Raw genomic sequence first — 21,765 nt, forward strand, 5'->3', positions numbered from 1 at the left:
GTCTGATCTACGCATTCTCTGAAAATTTCACATATTTCATATGTCAGGTCATGCGACTTCAACGCAAAGAACGTTGCATTCTTCAAACTTAATGAAACTTCAACCACTCCTGACACTACCGCCAGAAAGTGTCTTCGGTACCCTAATTCCAAAACATTCTTCACATCAAAATTTTTCTGTTTAAAATTAACCATGAACCACCTTTGTTTTTTCCAAATTTGAATGTTATCTCTAAATATTTCTTCTGTGGCCGAACTATAGGTCGGTCCATACTCCGTGAAACTCCTAAGCACCCCTAGATCTAGCTTATAATATCTACTTGACGAAAACATTGTGGCCGGTTTGCCATCATCCTGCAAAACCGGATAATGCTCCCTGTGATTATTAATTAGCGATAACATGTTTTAACCTTGCTCTAATTCTTATACACTATTGATATGCTAATCCGGGTGGGTGGTGTGGGTTAATCAAATTTCTTTTGTAACTACCTGATTATTTAAACCTAACGCATGTGTACTACAACTTAATATTATTGATATAGCGCTTGACTTTTGAATTCTCTACAAATTACTTTTGGCGTGCGAAAGGTTGTAACTTAACTGGAATCGAACCAGTATCTCCGCCATGTCAACTTATTATCGATCCGGGGATCGAACCTAAGATCGCCTCCACCATTTCAATGGTGGGTAACTAAAATTTTAAAATATTAGACCTCCCGAGAATCGAACCAACGGTCGCCTCCACCATTTCAACCTCTTTGCGGGAGCGTATATCAACTTTATCAATACTTAATATGCGAAGGAGATTGAATAAATTAGAATATGAGCGTTTAACTTTAAACTATGCATTTATTGTCTTATAGTTTGAGTAGAGTTAGGTGTCGGATGTTGTGATGTAGATTTAAGTAAAATAGGTAGATCACATTAATAAACCTGTTGGCGAATCAGTCAATCTGAGAGTAACAGAGATGCATTACTACATACCTCGTTGTAAACTGAATACGAACTCCTGGACACGGAGTTCGCCGTCGATGTTTCACACACAGTGGATGGATGTTCACTGGAATCGCTGTTGTTCTCCAGATGGGATTCCAAGAACTGCTTTACTAACGTAGTTCCTGCGACCAATCCTCGGAGACTGATCAACTAATAGATCTCCTCCGACTGATCTCTCCTGCGACTGACCTACTAACAGATCTCCTGTGACTGATCTCTATTCAGTCCCACCTTACCTTTTTATGTGAATTTTCATTATGACGAATTTTGTTGTTCTCTTACCAAATTCTGCAGCTCATACATCTCTGTACTGAAACTGTGCTGAAATCGCAGTTTCTGCATTTTCTCTCATTGACCAAATTCTCCAGACAGTTTACGTCTGCGATTTTACAATTTTACCTATTTTGATAATGTGTAATTGTGAACACAAATTTGTACAGAGTTTACATTTTTCTTGTTGCTTCAGTATTTGTTTATATTCTTGTGACACTTGCAGACTCGTGTCTGTTACTTCATGAAAACAACAATCATAAGCAGTATGTAATCTGATGTTATAATCTGTCTGCCTGCAACCTAATTAATTTCTCACAACAAGTTAATTTATAAACAATACTTTACTTTTCCTCTTTTAGCCAATTAATAAAATGAATGAATTTTGATATTACTGAATTTTGGCATACCGTGACAATATATTGTATTGAATTCAGGACAATTTACACTATAGATTTGACCATTCTAATGATAATAATAGTAATCTGTCAAATAGCACGTTTGTTCCTGTACAAGTCTGCAAACGATAGAAAATTAATTCTACTTTTACACAGGAAGTAAATGAAGATGTTATATACTGTATGTTGTTGTTATTGAAAATATATAAATCCATTTACCCTTGGATATGTAGGGTATCAAATGGAAGAGTGGTGGAAATGATACGAAAAAATAACAATATACTGAATACTGTGTAGAAAAGAAGAGATAGCGTCATTCGATACACTATGACACATGGAGGTATCACCTTATTGGCTAAGGAGGGAATGGCAGAAGAAAAAATACTAAGAGCAAGGACGCAATTAAATTTTACGGGGAGAGAAAAACTAGAAGAAAGTGAGATTTTTGACTCAGAATAAGGCAAAATTAAAGTCTGCGTCAAACCAATTCAGAGACTGATGATTCAGGAGAAGATGATGATGAAGAAGAACGTATGTTACATTCTATACATCTTTTAAGAAATATTACGATGTTACATTGTTGGTAAGTGTATACAGTGTGTATAGTGAAATAAATAGTACAGAATAGAATTTAAGAGCACCTCTGTATAAGAGATGCTAAAGAAAGGCTCTTACCTGGTCTTCATCGGTGGAAGTGAGGAGTAGTCATTAGAGCCTCGACAGGGGGTTCTCGTGAGACTCCCCGTTGTTCCCGCTGACAACTCAGAGATGTTATTGTAACCAGCAGATCGCGGACGAGATTCTCGGGATGGAATCGGCGGTGGCAGAGTCAGGGACGTTCTAGTTGGCGTCCCCGGGGTGGTACCGTTCATCTTTTCTAGAAGCTCCTGCAGAAAAATAATTTATTTTATATTAACAGAACGAATAAGAATATCCATAATCTAGTACTTATGGATATGGATCAAATACTTTCTTATGCCTAAGATTTTTATAACTCAGTTTTTAAATGTGTCTGCAATACAGTTAAATAAGCTTGTTAAATATTGTGCATCATAATGTTTTCTTCTGAAACCAGGCTGTTCATTATAGATTAAATTATTTAAATAAACATCAGTGAAGAATCGTTCCTTATCTGTTTTCCTCAACTTATTTATTATTCTCAATATACATTAGTTATCAATTCTTGGAAATATATTTCTCATACCATAAAAGTATCACATAGAGAAAAGTATTTGAGAAAAGCTGGCCACAATAAAAATGTAAAAACTCATTTTTAAAAAAAGATGCACGAAAGGTTAATACGTATCTGTTGAGGAAGCTTAGGAGAAGTGTGGGACATGAACTAATGAAAACATAGTACGCTTTCTTTCATCCCCACTTACTATGTGGAAATTTATTGTGGGGTAACTTTACTGGAGCTCATTTCAAATGGCAAAAGAGAGCGGTTAGGTGTATTGAAGGCTTACCAGACATAGTGTCCTGTAGGGAACTGTTTAAAAAATATTGAATCATGACTGTACCATCTATATACGTTTACAACTGTTTAATGTTCGTAAAAGAGAACCCTGATTTGTTTCCTGTACGTGCAAATATAGATGAATATAATACTAGGTCCAAGTTTAGCATTGATACTCCACATGTTAGATTATGTAAAACACAACAAAGTTACAAATATAATGGTATAAAACTCTTTAATTTGCTCCCTCAAACTACGCATGTAATGAATTTGACAGATTTCAGAAGATATATTAAAAATACGCTTATAGGCTACTGTCTATATAGTTTGAAAGAGTTCGAGGAGTGCTTGATGATCAACTCCTAGTATAAAGTTAGTGTAATAGTAATATTTATATTGTATTACTGAATATTGTAATATTCATTGTTATTGTCCTTATTAATATTATTATATTTATTTCTTCTATTATTATATGTATTAATTTTGTTCCTGACGAAATCTATTACAACATGTAATTGTTCATGTTTAATAAAGTATTCTATTCTATTCTATAAAGATAACACAGAGACAAATTTTCTCAGACGATTCCCAGATTTATGGTTTATGTCAATTGCCAATAGTTCAGACTGTTTCTTAGGCTGACTAAAGCTCGCAATGAAATTCCTGTAAATTAAATATAAATATACTAGAGAAAAAAGAAAATTACTATAAAATCCACACATCTATTCAGAAGATACTGTAATAGGGTTGTACAGTTGTCAGCCTGCAAAGGTACGTAACTTCCCCTTACAAGCTTTTGTCAACAATTTCGAAACTAATGGACTGATCTGAATGCAATTTCATGTACCATAAAAACAATGTAATCAAATTCCTTTATTTGTCTACAAATTATTGACACACACATCTGAATAAAAGTAGACAAAGATAAAACACTCTGTTTGGTATGTTACTAGCAGAGAATATTGTTTTGAAGTGAAGTATTCTAGGAAATAAATCAACTTGTACTTGCCATTGGTTTGCTGTAGATATCTTCGTCATCGGTTCCTAAGTCGTCTGGAACAAGATGGCCGTACATGCTACTGCTGGAGGTGGAAGAGCGATTGCTTGGAGGGTCTGGAGGATTTGATTTCTTATCTATCGGCAACGGAGGCAGAGGAGTACTGGAAAAAACATTTTAAAAAAATATTCAATAACAAAAGAAAAGACAAAAATAGAACGTGAACCAAACATAACTGAATCGGTTCACGGAGATTTCTCCCTAGAAAATGCGTCCCTACTTAACCAACAAACGAAACAACTCAACAATAGAAGTGAAACAGCTCTACCTTTCTCTGAGAAGTAGGTACACACACAGACACAGACACAGACACAGACACACACAAACACACACACACACACACACACACACACACACAGACACACACACACATACACACACACACAAATTAAAAAGAATATGTTGAAATTGAGTGTTAATATAACCGTCACCAGGTTATATAAGTAATTTTTGTGGACGCTCTGTATATTTTGGAAAGACAGAAATCATTCTTCAATTTATATTTTATTTCTGCGACGCAAATAATTTCTTACTTCGATGAGAGCTGCAAGTAACTGACTTCTTTCCCACGAATTAGAACGAAAGTGTCTTTCATCGTTCACCCATACATATATGTGAAACTTTTTTTTTTTTCACCCTGAGAAGATTTTAGTAACTAACAAAAACCACATTCATTTTCTGAACTATATATATGAAAATCGTATTTCTACTACTTGGATCCTCAGTGTTTCTTCCTTACATATTAATATGCAAAGACTACATTACATGACTGCTTGGAACTAAATTAAGTGTCTTCTTCAATCACTCATGGTAATACTTAGCATGGTCAGCTGCAACCTCGACAGACTGTCGGCTAGCAATATTGTTCAGTCACTTTTTATCTAGTTCTCACAATCAGTTATCGTGGTTTCCTGCTACATTGTGGCCAGTGAACTGTGAATTACCGCAAATTCTTTTAACATTTAATTTACATATCCATACAGGTGGCTTAATCTGATTACATTTTAAAATGAACTGCCAACATTGACCAGTCGGTCAACCCAGCTCATACCTACAGCACCTCTACTCTAGGAGTTTTCTCTATGCGTCAATATAGCGAACACGTTTCGTTGAATTCGCGATAGAATTAGGTAAAGGGGCAAACGTCTAGTGACTGCTCAAGGACTGGTATAGCGGTTAGCTCCCATTTAGTGAAGTCCCGGGTCCGCAGAACAAGTGCGTATAATTAGTTAACGGGCCTACCAATGTCCTAATTATGTAGTGCGACTGTCTGCGTTCATTCTGCTGGATACTACTATCAACTTTTTACGGATTCTTCTCGCAGCAGCCAGGAACTTACGTCGTGGGAGTAGTTTAGTGTTACCCCATAGTGAACCTCAAAATATAATCTTTCATTCATCTATATGCATGATACAAAGGGCTATTATCTCGCCGAATGTGAAGTGTAATTTTGTTTGTGGAAATGGTCAAGTGTCTATACCCATATCAGTGTTTAGTGTTGTGATTGTTTTTCCTCTATATATATATTTCTTTTACACATAGTGCATTTAATAAATAAGCATAGTATTATTCTCTTTAATGTATTTTCGTTTCATGTGTGAATGATATTTTTGTGTCGTGGTTTGAGCGATCATCTGGATGTCCATGAAGATTTCGAGACAAGACATCCGAACCTCTCATCTCATCTCATTGTTGAGACCTGAGGGCGATCCGGGAAAAGTTTTGTAATTCCTTTTTTGAAATGTTCTTTCATATCTTAACCAGGTAAGTTCAGATTTCCTGAAAGTACTCGTTGCTGGGACAGCAGGGAGAAAGCGGTTAAACTCAAGAATGCAATTTATCTTTTTTTTCTCTCTCTTTCTTTCTTTTTAAGATTAATCTTCTGGTGTCATGTTATGCGCGGAATAAATACAGAAAGAATATAATAATAAACTTCCAATTACACAACTGAAGACCTACCGGTACAATGAATAATAGTTGAAGAGTTTGCGGGAAAAACGATGAAAGATACATTTTCCTTCCTCTGAGATATAGACTGTTGAAAGTTACAAACCCTGTATTGAGAATCGGTGACATGCGCTTTAAAAATACGTTTTACTTCGGACTCAAAGCTATTTTGAGACAAATGAATATACATCCAGAAACTTCATGTTATCTTCTACCGATTCAAGCCATAAAATAAAAATCGTTAAAAACGAACTTTCATTGTTCTTTGTACGGACTCTTCAGTTGTAAAATAATTTTTTGGTGTGACAATTCCGACGTACTTTGACATGTGCACCAAGGATGATAAATAAATTAACTAATTATTAAATTAAATGAACTAAACTTGAATCTACGAATATTCAATATTGGTTCGTAGACACAACAAAAGATCGAGATACCTCTAACACAAACTAACCCTCATGCAAGAGATAGTAACTTACTTAATAATACTGGTGGCTTTTCGAACTTCGACTGCTTCCCCATCCGTTCTTTTGGAGATTGGTCCCACAGTAATCCGATGGCCTGGTGATCCCATGTCTCGAAGACCCTGTCGTAGCTGAGTGAAACGTTCCAACAAGCGACGGTGCAGCGGCTGAACACCAGAAGGCGCCAGTTGTCCATGAAGAGCTAGACCACTATCCAATACCTGAATCTACAAGAAAGAAAAAAAAAATAGCAACATGAACAATTAAGAGTCCACAGTAATTATGGGATGAAGAAATACTATTGATAATTTATTGTTTGGTTCCGTGGAAAGAAGTACAGTAACTTCATTCAGGGGGATTTTTTTTTTTTTTTTTTTTTTTTTTTTTACTTTTCAAAATTGTACGGTATTATACGGGGTGTTTCAAAACAATACCGACAACGTTTGGGAGGTGATTCCTGACACCAAAATAAGACGAAAAGTATAGATCAACCTGGGTGCACAAATGCTTCTCTTCGGAGTTATAGGCTGCTGAGAACATGAAGAAATGAACTTTAAAGGTCCATAGCTCCTAAATTATGCGACCATGTAGTCGGGTCAAGACTTTACTTAGGAACTAATATGTGCTCTATCCAAAAATTTATGTTTCATAATCCTAAGGTACTCACGCAACAATTTTTGCACAGGCAGTTTGATTACGGGCATATAATCTGAAGTACTCACTAACTACCTCTATAAAAATTGTTGCGGAAGTATTGCAGGATTCTGAAACATGTATTTTTGGATAGAGCACATATTGGTTCCTTAGTAAAGTCTTGACCCGACTATGGTAGGCCCACAGTTTTGGAGCTATGGAACTTTAAAGTTAATTTTTTCACGTTTTCGGCAGCCTATAACTCCGAATACGTGCACCCAGGTTGGTCTATACTTTTTGTCTTATCTTGGTGTCAGGAATCACCTCGCAAACTTTGTCGGTGTTGTTTAGAAACACCCTGTATATAGAAAAGTTACAAGAGTTCACTGTAGAAGCTTGTTGATGTACTCCGATGGCCTGGTGATCCCACAGTAATTGAGTATAGTAACACTGCAATAATTCTATATGATAGAGGAAATGCTGAAAACATAAAAAAAATGAGGACAATAGTTTGTACAACACACGCGTTAAAAAAACAACCGCATAAATCAGTGTGGAGTAGATACAGTATCTCTAAACGAACTACTTTAAATGGAGCCGTACTATTGTACAGTCAGTGACAATAGTTCTTTCCGTTTGACGAAATTAGTTTCTTACTTAACTTCAAAATGGAAGGACAATTTGAATACAATTTTCAGTAAATTAAAAAGAATGTAATTTTATGTATTTTCCAGCCATACCACAGTTATTCCCAAAATAAATTGTACCAAACGGAAAGGACTTTTGCCGATGACTGTACAATCGTGATAAAATCAAGAAAGATGAAAGTAATGAAAGCTTTAAAAATAAATTAAGAGGTATATTATCAGAAAAAGCGTTTTGTAAAACAAATGAGTAACTTAACATAAAAACAAATAAAATTAAATATAGATGTGGTGCATTATTTCGTATTATTGGTTATTTTCAGTATATTTGTCTATACATTATAAATAATAGCCTAACAGCATATTATTAGAAGTAATGTGTATGGCATTGTTATAACAACACAAACAACTATAGAGTACAAACCATCAACTATTATTGGCAACGAATGACAAGACGACTTTTAGCGCCATAAAAATTAAATTTTCTTTGATTTCTCGAAAACTACGCATAAGAATTTACCCTCAAAAACGTATCATTTTCTTAGCTTGATGTCATCTTTCGATTGAGAAATGAATCGTTCAGAGCACAAGAGAACCAAGTTCAATTATCAAAGCTGATAGAAAAAGAAACACCAAGTTTATACCGCCGTTTAAATACATAGGGAAGTAAACACTGTTCTTTACATTAACTCACTCACTCTATGGCCTATGGAACCCGGAGGTTCAATGCCGTGTTTACAAAAGCTCTCCATTGACTTCTATCCTTAGCCAATTGGATCCAGTTTCTATTTTCTATTCCTATTTCTGGGAGATCCATCTTAATATTGTCCTCCCATCTGCGCCTAGGTCTTCCTAATGGTCGTTTTCCGATTCGTCTTTCAGTTTAAGACTTTGAAAGCTTTTCTACTTTCTTCCATTCTGGCTACATGACCTGCCCACCTGAGCCTCCTAGACTTGACGACCCTAACAATGTTGGGTAAACCGTATAAATTATGTAGTTTCTCATTATGAAGTTTCCGCCATTCCACATTCCCGTTCTTCTTGAGTCCGAATTCCGTTCTTTATTTTATTGTAGGCGTTATTTTGGCCTACAATATTTGAACATGCATCTTTTAAGCACTGAAAGAAACATCAGCTACACATGTTAAATATGAGATATGTCCAAAATGACCAAAAACTGGACTTGAATCCTTTGTGCTCTGAACGCCCCATGTGAATGTATCATCTTTGGATAAATTACAGTTAAACGAAGATTAAACTTCAAGAGTTAAAGATAATTATGGGTTATGTCTCATAAACCATACAGTGTACTGTCGAATTGGCACTGTCATAATCAACTCTTGAAATGCTTAAAATGAGAACAAATCTTCCAATATTTTACAAGAATCGATGCCCGAATCAGCTCAATTATTTTACAATTTTCACGAAGGAGACTACGAACGGATATCAACTTTGTAGAATACTTGATTTTGGATATCAAGAAGCAGACCTTTTCTTTTTTTTTTTTCTTTCTTTTTTTCATTCATTCGACCAAAAGATCCACTATATTTCAATCAAAAATTTTGTTGTAGGCTTTATATCTGGTGAACTACATATAGTGTAGCCAAACTCAAACTATCACTTAACTTAGTATGATGTGCTTATTCCATAAAAAAATACGAAAACTCGGTTTTGTGATCCCTGATCCAAAAACTAATTATTGGCCAAGATCGCAATCTTTTCATCCATTTTTTCTTATCATTCCTAAAATTCTTGTTTTCCTGTTTTGTTTTGTAATTTTCAAATTTGTACGAATAGACATGCGACCTCAAACTAAACAACATATACTATTTCTATTCTATATTATAATTTTGTATATATACAGTATGGCGCTAAATTCGTTGTACAAAAGCAGAGGAGTGATTCCTAGGAGTAAAACAAACAAAAAAGTTACAATAAACATAGGGCGAAAACCCCATCGTTTACGTGTTATAGGCTGCCAAAATCATGAAAAAATGAATTTTAAAGGTTCATAGCTCGAAAACTATGGAACCTACCTTGGTCGGGTCAAGACTTCACTTAGGAACTAGTATGTGCCCTATCCAAAAATGCGTGTTTCAGAATCCTGAGGTGCTTCCACAACAATTTTTATGAAGGTAGTTGGAGAGTACTTCATATCATAGGCCCGCAGTCAAACTCCCTCTATAAAAATTGTCGTGGAAGCACCTCAGGATTCTGAAACACGTATTTTTGGATAGGGCACATACTAGTTCCTAAGTAAAGTCTTGACCCGACCGAGGTAGGTCCCATAGTTTTGGAGCTATAAATCTTTAAAATTCATTTTGTCATGATTTCGGCAGCCTATAACACGTAAACGATGGGGTTTTCGCCCTATGTTTATTGTAACTTTTTTGTTTGTTTTACTCCCAGGAATCACTCCTCTGCTTTTGTACAACGAATTTAGCGCCATACTATATATAAATAACTTGATCCTCTTACCTGGTCCATGATTAGAGATTTTAACCTATAAACGTGTTCTGCAAATTCTGGATGTGTTTTCATGAACTCTGGAGAGAAAAATGCTTCCTGATATTTGGAAATTCCACCCATCACGTTGGCATCAATAATACCCTGAAAAGCAATCCAAACGTACAGAGTTTATACACAAATACTATTATATTACGTTATTTATGCACTGAGCACATCTAATGATAATGCTCGACAAACAGGAAAAACATTTACATTTTACGAGTTTTTTTTTTTTTTTTTTTTTTTTTTTGTATTCTGTGTATGAACTATTGCTATTGTTGACTACATGTGTCAATAACACTGAGACACTACATATTTTTGTACTTGATAAATTACATAATGCAATTACCTCTGGTGACAACGAAAGTACAACGCTCAAAATATTACATTTTCGGATCCAAACAGTACAGAAAAATGAAATGAAATCTTGCAGGTGAACGTCCGACGATTATGCCCTTTTAAACTAAGGGAAACGATGAATAAGGGTAATGAATGATGATGGAAGATTTGGTGGAATGAGAATGTAGAAGGAAACGGGAGTACTCCGAGGAAACCCACGAACACGATGTTGTCCACAACAAACTTACGTAGCCAGGGATCGAATAAGGAACTCCACGCACCAGAGGTAAGCGTTTTATCACTGAGCCACTGTGCTTCTCCTTCAAACAGTACGGTTGCTACGTAAAGGAAGCATAGACCGGTATATTATTCATATTTATGTTCATGCAATACATTTCCTTACCTTTGACCTAATATTTATCCTTTGAAGTTTCTTGTTTCGAAAATTGAGACAAAAAATACAACCCTTTCTTTAGTTATGCTTATAATAATAATAATAATAATAATAATAATAATAATAATAATAATAATAATAATAATAATAATAATAATAATAATAATAATAATAATAATAATAATAATGAATTTTATTATCGTTTAGCTATACATAGCAATAGACAACGTCAAAATGATGTCATTATAGCTCAATATAAAACCTAACCAATGTAGTTCCAAGTGTAGTATATTTCTTTGGAACCACCGGAAATAAACGATGCCAGAAGTACGTCATGGTTGTTCCATCCATTCTACATATGGAGATTATTCTGTGATAAATACTTCAAATCATTCACCTAGTAATCTTTTACGTCATCAATTTTTCCTTCGATATTTCTAGTGAAACACTCGGACAGTTATCCTCAGGGACACACAATGACTTTTTTTTTTTTTTTTTTTTTTTGTAACACGATCTTCATATATTGTGTGGTCTCAACAGTGTCATTTATCAATATTGCGTTGATTTATCGATACGAATGGCCGCCTACCTTTCCCAATAGTTATAGATAGCTCTTATTATTTCATTTTAAAGAAAGTACGCAGCAGTACGCACGAAGATGTACTATAGATATAGCAGCTACAATCAAAGGTAGGAGGAAGTGGAAGGCAAAGAGTAGCATTGTCTACTGCGAAGCCCTCTCAAATTCATTGAACTAGTATTGTTCCTAAGTAGGGAATAGCTGATAATAAGTTAGTGATGACTGTTGCTTCTCAGAGGGATATTTGTCATCAGGGGAGTACATATCCTACGAAAGCTGTTGCTATAACTAAGAGTAAAATAGCAACTCCTACTCTTCAAGTATGAAGGTAAAGATAAGAACCATAATATATTCCTCGGCCGACATGTAAGTAAAGACAAATGAAGAAAAATGATGCACCATTAGCATGTAGTGTACGTAAGAGCCACCCGAAATTAACATCTCGACAAATGAGAGCTACTCTATTAAAAGCTAATTCGATTCTTGATACATAATGTATTGGTAAGAATAAGCCAGTAGCAATTTGAATAATTAAGCATAGGCCAAGGAGGGACCCAAAGTTCCACCAATATGAGATATTAATAGGTGCAGGTAAATCGACTAAAGCATAATTAGCAATTTTAAACAAGGGATGATGTAAGCGAATTGGTGTTGACATATGTCTCATGAATGGAGAACGCAGCTCTAATGTCGGTTCATTAACTTACTTTAATAGTAATCTTTTCCTTGGTGTTTTAGGTTTCATTTCCGAAGAAATTCTTCTTAGTCAAAACGTCATCTTAATCACTCAACAGATAAGTCATTTAAATTACTATATGAGCAATGTAGGCAAGTCAAACTATGTTTCTATTTTTGTAACCACGATGTTTCATTGTGTTAAATCATTTTGGCTTATTGTGTGCACATGAGAAGAGCATCTGCTACTTCTTAATAAATGTAATAACATGGAATAAATTATGAATGTACATGTTTAAGTATGAAAGACGAAATAAAGGTTGAAGAACTCACACCTAATGGATTACCTCATGTTAACTGTACATATCTTGCACACAAATGATCTAAATTTAACTCACTTAGTGCTTTTTAGAAGAAACCTCCCTGCAAGATTCAATTTTCGCATTCTTGTTTAAAGCATTCTCACACTAATAGGTGATACATCTAACGCATTTGTATGTTGTGATGCTTTTAAAAATACCAATTTCCCAAAATTCAATATATACACAATCGAAATTACCTTTTATCAACATTTAAGGTGAATCTTACATTGCTAGAATAGGCCAAACTTACTTTATAAAATGTAAATAAGGCATCTCTCATAGAATATTGGAAGTTCTGTGGAAAAGTTAACAGACTTTATTCATTACTTTATTCTGTTGAAACATTTTCTCAGCATCAATATTATTTGCTTGGAAACAATATCTCATACAACAGGACATAGCTCGCACAAATAATGATGAATTGATTTAGTTATACTGCTTCACTCACTACATCATGCCCAGTCCAAACGTGTAACTCATATTTCAATCCGTTCCTATTTCTGTGAGTTTCTCCTGAGTTCAACTGTGTAAGTCTTACTAACATGTGTAATATTTGTGGATGATATGAAGAAACCAAATAGAGAATGTGATATGAAATGCCCAACCTTCTGTGGTCTCTTCTACTAGACATATAGAGAAAACTTATACATCATCTGAAAGATCAGAACGTCTGCTCTCAGAGTGGTACGTTTGATAGCAATTGACCTAAAATTAGAATTTTTACAGAGTTTTTAGTTATACAGAAGGCATTATCTTCTGTGGTTCGTCTACCTATTATGGAAATGAAAGACACTGAAAAAAAAAAAAAAAAAAAAAATCAGAATGAAGATCATTTTCCATCCACACTGAAATATTTACATCTATGAAACTTACTATCCTGAAAGTAGATGTTCCGTTCTATCCTTCGCGTATAGTCTCTGTATGTGAACTAACGGAGGAGCTGCGGAAATTTTTCAAGTTCCACTTTTTTCTTTCTTTCTTTTTTTTTTTTTTTTTTAATCCCCACAAAATGGGTATCGCTAGAAAGTTGAACTCTCCTGAGTTGAGCGATGTAACTCTTATTAACATGAGTTAATATTTATGGCAGCCAGGTTCGCTGAAGTGAGGGTAATTTAAAACGAAAGGCAAAAATATGAAAATCATCATGTTACACATTTGAATTTCTGATTTATGCTATCCAGGGAACAAAACTTCACTTTGACTAAGAGTTCCTTTTCTTATTAAACCAGCCGAAGACGTATTGAAACTTAGCTTCAAAAACAATCTCATGGACACAGAAAACTTGAAGAAAATGGTCGTTATTGATGAATAAAAGAAAAAACTGGTCTACTAATAACACCTGATCCCTGTTTTACACATAAATATATAAATCATGTCTTTTTGTGATATAATTGAGACTCTTCTGTAACAAGCAATTATGCAACAAACTATGTAAAAATAAGATATGGTCATTCTCAGACACTTTTCACAAACTTCTCCAATGTAGCTAAACCGAATTGAATAAGTCTATGTAAATTGCCTGCAAACGAGTGCATCTTATTCGCCAATACAATCGTTTCTGCCTTATTGTGTCTATCAATCTCATTGAAGTTTCCATAGAGAGGGAGCTAACCCACGCATTCCAAAAGAGTAATGAAATGAAATCTTTAAGTTTTACATCCCACGGTTATGCCAGTTGGGCTAAAGGAGACGATGATGATAAGTGAAGGAAATGGTAGAATGAAGAAAATGAGAGGAACAAAATTAACTTGGCGCGAGCTGGGATCGAACCAAGGGTCCCATGCACCAGAGGTGAATGCTCTACCACTGAGCCACCCAGCCCTGAAATCGCAGTAGATCCGTTCTGTAGTGTACGCATCACACCCAAAAATGATATTTTTGTTTTTTTAAATGTAAATTTAGTCTACCTCTAAGTAAAGGGTTTACCAATAAGAGTAATAATAATAACAAACTCTGGACTTACTGAACGAAAAGTTCCTCGAATGCTTACTTTGAAGAAGAACTAGTGAAGTGACCTGGCCACCCACATCACGTAATCTCCCCCTTCACTCCTTGGATTATTTTCTATGGAGTCATCTGAAGTTTCGGGTCTATGATCAACTTAAAGGGAACATTGAATGAATGTACCATTTCGAATCTACCGTGCAATATATGTAGAAAAGGTGTGCAAAACTGGACCTTCAGAATCCATTCCACTCACGAAACTAAGGAGGACATTAGAACAATATTATCTTCAAAACACGCCACTGATTGCATTTTACATAAAAATTGTTTCAGAATCATTTGCAATTTTCATTCTGTCTCATTTTGAAGTTCTGGTCATCTTATTGGCAATTCTTACAAGAAAAAATAATACGACTGTATTTTGTGGTTGTACCTGTAGCCTCATGCTGAGTGGATTAATATTCCTCTTGGGGTCAGAAGAATACTGAGAAATGAGCTGTCGAAGTTCGCGATTGACATTTTCCATGGTTTCACAGGCATATTGCACCGGAGGGATCTCTTCCACCTTCTTCTCTACTACTTCAAACCAACGAAGAATACCTGGAAGAGGACTGGCTGTCATAAGCACTGTTCTTTCAATCCACAGGCTCTGGAAAGAAATAAAGTAATTATAAGCGAATTACTGATAAATAAGTATTCACTAAATGTTGATTTATTGATCGTGAAAAAGGCGCAGTTATCAGCTGCTGTCACCATATACAATATTCTTTAAATGCAATTTAAAACATTATCACAAGCAGAGCCTTCTTCAAACAGAATGGGTAATATATTTTTTAAACTCTTCAAACAGAGCGCATAAAAGATTTTCGAAAATAAAACATCCTTCGAACAGACTGTAAAACATTATCGACACAAAATTTTTCAAATAGTTCGTGTAAAGGATCCAAAAAATTATCAATACAACATTCTTCAAACAGAGCGTGGAAAATATATCAATAGAGTAATTATAAAACATGAGATACATCATGCATAAAAAGGGGAAAACAATGAGAAAACGTTGGAAAATGGGAAAGGAAAGATAACCAATTAAGTTCATTTTTATTTATTTATATCTTAGCATCTGCTATGACCACAAAATTACCACAGTTATCCGAATAAGATTGGTACGATCTCAGGAACATTTAATGAGTCAATTGCGATTTCACCTTAATTTACGTTGCATTGAGACATACATAACTTTTTGAGACAAATATAAATAACTATGGACAGGATCAATCAGAGACCACATTGTATATGCCAGGTTTAAGAAGAAACTATTTTCTGAGGATCGAATAAGTGAGATGTAAGGAAACAGAAACAGACGAAGAAAACTGAAGTTGATGAACAGCATTAAAAAAGAATAATTTCTCGTTAAGTGTAAAATATGATCGATTACAATACATTTTTTAATCTTTGCTACCCACCCACCTCTATTAAAAAGTTATGTAGTCGTATTACTAAGCGGAAGTAAGTCAAACAAACGTGAATCTTAATCAGAAAAATTACTCACCCAAACACTGATATCACAATTCAATGCATACGTTTCAACGACCAATTGTCTTCATACTTAATACGCATTTCTTAAGAAATCTCAGTGCTTCTAGAACTACACATTGTGATCGATTCCATCCATTACACAAATATAGGGTTATTCAAAAAGCGCGCCGGTTTTGTTACATCTAATTATGAACTTTATTTTTTCAAAACACACTAACAAAATTCATAAACATGTTCATCATACATTCCGATTTCATGTATGATGAATGACGTCAGACATATGACCTCCTCTCTGCGCCGGCATGCAATAAGCCTGTTTGTGAAATTCGCTATGACCACCTGACAAGTTTCCACTTGGATTTTACCGACCACTCTTCGAATTTCCTCCTTTAATTCACGGATGGGACGGGCTTTATTGACATACACCAATGATTTAGGAGTACCCCAAAGAAAAAATCACAAAGAGTTAAGTTGCATGACCTCGGGGGCCATTGCTGGGCAGCATTACGCGAAATGAGGTGATCCATTCTGATAAAAGGTTTTCACAACGCTGCGATATAGTAAACTGCTCCATGGCTAGACACAGACTGAAGAAATGCGAGAAATTTAGACTAAGGCGGCAATCAGAATGTTTGTGGGTAGAGCAACAATACAAAACAATGTCGGCAGCCGAGAAACAAAAATCTGCCAGATGATCCGAAACTGGCGAGCTTTTCGAATAATCCTTTAGTGTTAATGAATCTTGAATTATTATGTAATGGGTCTTGGTATTATGCTGTCGGTTAACAGTTAGAATGGCACAGAAATACTATTTACAGGCTTAAAAAAAAAAAAAGAAAGAACGAAGAAATTTAAAGGCAGTAATTCAAGATCCATTACCATTAATTCCACCATGGAGACGGGAAGGAAACCGATCAGAATACGCAGTTCCACAAAAAGCAAAATTTCTTACGGAAAGCGCACTGAGTACGGTGACAACTAGTCGTTGAAACATATGTGTTAAGTTGTTCTTTGATGAGTATTTATTTTGAATTAATTCATATGTATCCTATTAAGTCATTTTAAATGTGTATTTTACTTAATGAAACAAAATGAAACAAATACTACTACTACTACTACTACTACTACTACTACTACTACTACTACTACTACTACTACTAATAATAATAATAATAATAATAATAATAATAATAATAATAATAATAATAACAAAAAGTACAAGGAGTATTAGAAATGATAGGAGAAAAACAGAATTTATTGAAGAATATTTCGAAAAGACGAGATAGGATGATCGAAGACATGGAGAAATCACAAAAAAGGATTAGTAGCTCTGGAGAAAATTACAGAAGAAAATTACAGGTTTTTTTTTTTTTCTTTCTTTCTAAGGGTGGACAGGGACGAGGGATAGGAAAAATGGACGAAATCACAACACTAAGAAACAACAAAAATTACAGAATGTGTAGAGGAAGGTTGTGATTGAAATATATGAACCAAATAATGCAAGATATAGAGAAGAAAAGCTGTACAGAAATAAAAAGTCTGGCCCAGGATACGGAAGGGCGGAAACGTATGGAATATTTCTATTTCCTTTCCTATTGACCTATAATAATAATAGTAGAATACTTAGTTAGGGTAATGATGAGCAGAGTTATGATTCTTCCTGTGTCACTGAATTGTGATGAATAATAATGTATTCTATTACAGGGGTAAGAGTGATTCCTTACCTTGAATTCATTTTCTTTATCGACGACCCCTTTGTGTACAGGCCTATCGAACTGGAACTTGCGGACATCGTTCACATGATAAAAACTGGAGATCTTCTCTGGAATATCCACATCCTCACGAAAGAGTATGTTCTCTTCTGGAATTGGTTTCACGTTACAGATTTGGATATCTAAGCAGCGTTAAAGAAAATTCTATGAAAACTAAACTACAGAAAATTATTATATACTTATACTTGTAAATTATTCGTTGCAGCTTTGGAAATATATATGCTGCTTTGGCCAGTTGGAATTTTATTAGCAATATTATACTTATATATTGCATTTATTTTTAATTTAATTTGTTCTTCATATTTTGTCATGTCTCTGAGAAACAACATTGTATCTACTTCTAGAATGATTTAAAATTCCTCGGTTCCTTCTTTTAGAAAATAGATTAACAATTCTATTATTGGACCCGTTGTCCGAAGCTCCGAAGGTTAACGCTGACCAGCTGGCGATTTGGAACTGGGGATGTGGTCAACACATCACTAGTTTCATCAGTGAGTGGAGTCCGCTACAACTAAAAAAGTCCTCATTGTTATTGAGAGCACATCGTGCTCTAAACACTACCTCGATTTCCTGTGTGGTCACATCTAAGTATTGGCCAGACCCAACACTGCTTGGCTTCCGTCATTTTATGGAAAAGGTTAGACCTAGGAGTTGGCTTTTTTTCATTTTAATTAAATAGCATCAGCATCAAAATCAACATAAAAAGTATCGCTTGAGTAGAAGACACGCTAGCAGTAACGAAATATCCTACGAGTTACGTCACCAAAGATCATCTTCAAGGCATAGATAAAAAGAAAGTTCACAACAATGCTAATCGGGCGTCTGACCTTTCAAATTTTTACTTTATATTTTCAATAAACTTTAAATCTTATATTTCTCCCCTCTTGCAATAAAACCTGAATATAATTCTCTATGGTTTTGAAATTAAAATAGTTCCTTGTTTATTAGCATTTTTTCACATAATGATTTTCAGTCTATGATTAGAAGAAATAACACTCGAAATTTTACATAGCCTACAAATTTATAAATGTTTACAAGTAATATAAAGAAACAATAAAGAAATAAAAATGCAAAAAATTACGCTATAGTCCACGATTGATTAACGGTCTTCCAAATTGCACATGTTCAGCTGGGTGGTGTTTAGTACATGCAGTGGACAAATGGCTCCCAGCTTTCTTAACCGAAGCTCACTACTTCTTAATCCTATAAGGTTCGCACAATAGCATCATGAATGAAATGTAACACCTACATTTCAAATCTTCTACAAACCATTACAATAATTTATCTTTACTATTTTGTAAAACGGACAATATAATCTCAGCTGCTGTCTTTCTTTGTAAAGTTCTAGCTGAACTTGCGCTCTCTACATAGCGCATCATTCACATGTGATCATGAATCTCTTTGTTATTCCTCACAATATCTGTACATCTTCCTTTACAGACAAAAATGAAGGAAGTTGATAAAAATCAGCAAGGGGTATCATAAAGGAAAGATTTTTTTCGATTACTTTTTCAATATCTCGCACAGTTTGCAAATTTGAGCGTACTTCCGGTTGGAGTTTTTAATTCATGTATGATCAGTGTTTTCTTTCTTCTTGCATGCAGTATGTAATAAGCAAATACATTACATACACAATTAATTATAATATCAGTGACATATGGTGATCATTGGACAAAACACTCCAACCAATAAAGATTCATCTTAGACTGAAGAAATGATTATCCTTCGTTTTTCATTATCATTTGGTCATGAAACAATCGCCGGAGAGATATACTAACCCCGTATATAAATGTGTGGCGTTGGAATGTATAAATCGTAGGATATGATGCTTTACTTTTTAAAATTTTTTTGTGTCCCAACAAAAATGTAGTAAAGAAATAACGGCCATTTTGTATATATATATTAAACGGCACCTTTCTAGAGCCTATGGTTCCCAAGAACTCACTGTCGAAAGGATTGGCCACAAACATATACATTTTTCTTGACCACAAACATATAAAGCTAGCATTTTAACATGTAGATAGAATCCTTAGCACAAAGATTTGTAAAGGATACACTGGCCCTCGGAGAATATTATACTGTCATCTGGAGGAGTATTCTTCATTAGAATCTGAGCAGATGGAAACTCTGTTTGTAATCGCTGGGTAAATGCTCCAATACGTTCATACTCCAATCCTCGGTACACAAAAAGTTTATTCTGCGAAAAAGACAAGAATAAATACATTAAAATTAAGTAGCACTATAATTATTAATACTTCACCTTATAACTACTATTTTTCCTTTTGAATTTCAGTTTCGTGTTATTATAAGGGAAGTCAGAAAATAAGTTTCTCTCGGCGGCTATGAACGGAAGTGTTTCTGAAAGACAAATAATATACTGTGAAAATAAAGAACATGGATTACTATACGTAAGAAACAAGAACGTTGGCGTGTTTCTCATACTGCTCTGCAAGGTCTTTCTGTCGGAAAAAAATTGTGTCTTGCATCCGGAAAACTACAAAGATAACCAAGGAAGTTCTGTCGCTTTTTCACCCACCAACTTCGAACATCCATATGTCACCTAAGACATGCCTGGAAGATCAAAAATATCAGCATTAGCATCGACAACCTTCTGCCAACATTCTGGAAGGCCATGGATTCCATCGCGGTATAACTTGGTGGGCCGTGAAGTGAAGGTTTTATGTGCAGCTTGTACCTCTATTAGGGATTTGAACTGGTGTCCACTAAGGTGACTGTCCAAAGAATGGAACAGGTGATAATCGGACGGTGCAATGTCCGGGGAGTATGGCCGATGCAAATGTTTCCCATCCAAGGCGTACAATGATGTTTCGGGTCATCCTAGCCACGTGGGGCTTAGCGTTGTCGTGTAACAGGAGGACCACTTTGCGATTCAGAAGTGCTTGCTCCAGAGTTTAGAGTTTTTCTTGAATACGACTCAACTGCTGACAGTACACAGCTGCATTGATGCTCTGACTAGCTGGTAGCAGTTCCCGATGCACGATGCCGCGAGCAGTCCACCAAACACACAGGAGGACCTTCTTCTGATGCAGTGGTGGTTTCGGCTGTTTTGGAAGCGGTTTATGGGATGCTAACCAATGATGACGGCGCATTGGAGCTTCGTACAGGACTCACTTCTCATTACTTATCAACACCCTGTCCAGAAATGGCTCCTTCCTCAGACGAGATAGCAAAGAAACACAGGTTTCTGGTCGCATTGCCTTCTGGTCCTGAGTCAACTCATGCGGAACCCAACGACCCAACTTGTAGTGCTTCCCAAGTTGATGGAGGTGCTGTCGAATGGCTTCTCCACTCACACTGAATTGTAGTCCCAATTCCTTATATGTCTGGCCACTGTTCGCCTCAATTGCTGCCTGAAGATCATCATTTTGTACATGTGTTGGTCTTCCGGCACGTGGCACGTCTTCGAGTGTTTCGTCACCGTCCTTAAACTTGTTAAACTACCGCTGCACTGTCCGCGTAGTCACGACATCTTCACCGACCTGGCATATCTTCGCCTCGCTGCAGCGGCATTTGACCCTAGGTTGAACTCGTACAGCATACCCGCCCTTATGACGCTCTATGGAGGTCCCATGTTCACTCTGTTCTTACGTAAGTTCACGGTGTAACTGAACTGTCACAACCAGGTAGTATGCTGAAAATACCCACACCAACAACTGACCTTCCCCATTCGCATTCAACTCACGGAGTGAGGACCAATGGAACACAGACCTCCACAAAAAGCGACAGAACTTTCTTGGTTACCTTTATGCTTCATGGATGTCTTCACTTTG

At 35.5% G+C, this 21,765-nt stretch overlaps 1 protein-coding gene and 1 long non-coding RNA gene across 5 annotated transcripts in view; one reads left to right on the forward strand and one right to left on the reverse strand.

Moving 5' to 3' along the window:
- Positions 1-21,765, forward strand: part of LOC145672865 (uncharacterized) — a 285,955-nt gene that overhangs the window by 212,800 nt on the left and 51,390 nt on the right. The gene's annotated exons all lie outside the window — the stretch shown is intronic.
- spg (dedicator of cytokinesis spg) overlaps positions 1-21,765 on the reverse strand; it is a 499,880-nt gene that overhangs the window by 30,509 nt on the left and 447,606 nt on the right. For all 4 annotated transcript variants that reach the window (XM_081742033.1, XM_081742031.1, XM_081742032.1 and 1 more), the window contains 7 exons: positions 20,030-20,171; positions 17,927-18,096; positions 15,100-15,315; positions 10,343-10,474; positions 6,603-6,814; positions 4,129-4,279; positions 2,339-2,550 (listed from right to left, as the gene is read on the reverse strand). In XM_081742033.1, the coding sequence (XP_081598159.1) occupies positions 2,339-2,550; positions 4,129-4,279; positions 6,603-6,814; positions 10,343-10,474; positions 15,100-15,315; positions 17,927-18,096; positions 20,030-20,171 (1,235 nt within the window). The remainder of the gene's footprint in view (positions 1-2,338; positions 2,551-4,128; positions 4,280-6,602; positions 6,815-10,342; positions 10,475-15,099; positions 15,316-17,926; positions 18,097-20,029; positions 20,172-21,765) is intronic.

This window comes from Thermobia domestica, chromosome 16 (genome assembly GCF_964235325.1).
Source record: "Thermobia domestica chromosome 16, izTheDome1.hap1.1, whole genome shotgun sequence".
Classification (NCBI taxonomy): Eukaryota; Metazoa; Arthropoda; class Insecta; order Zygentoma; family Lepismatidae; genus Thermobia; species Thermobia domestica.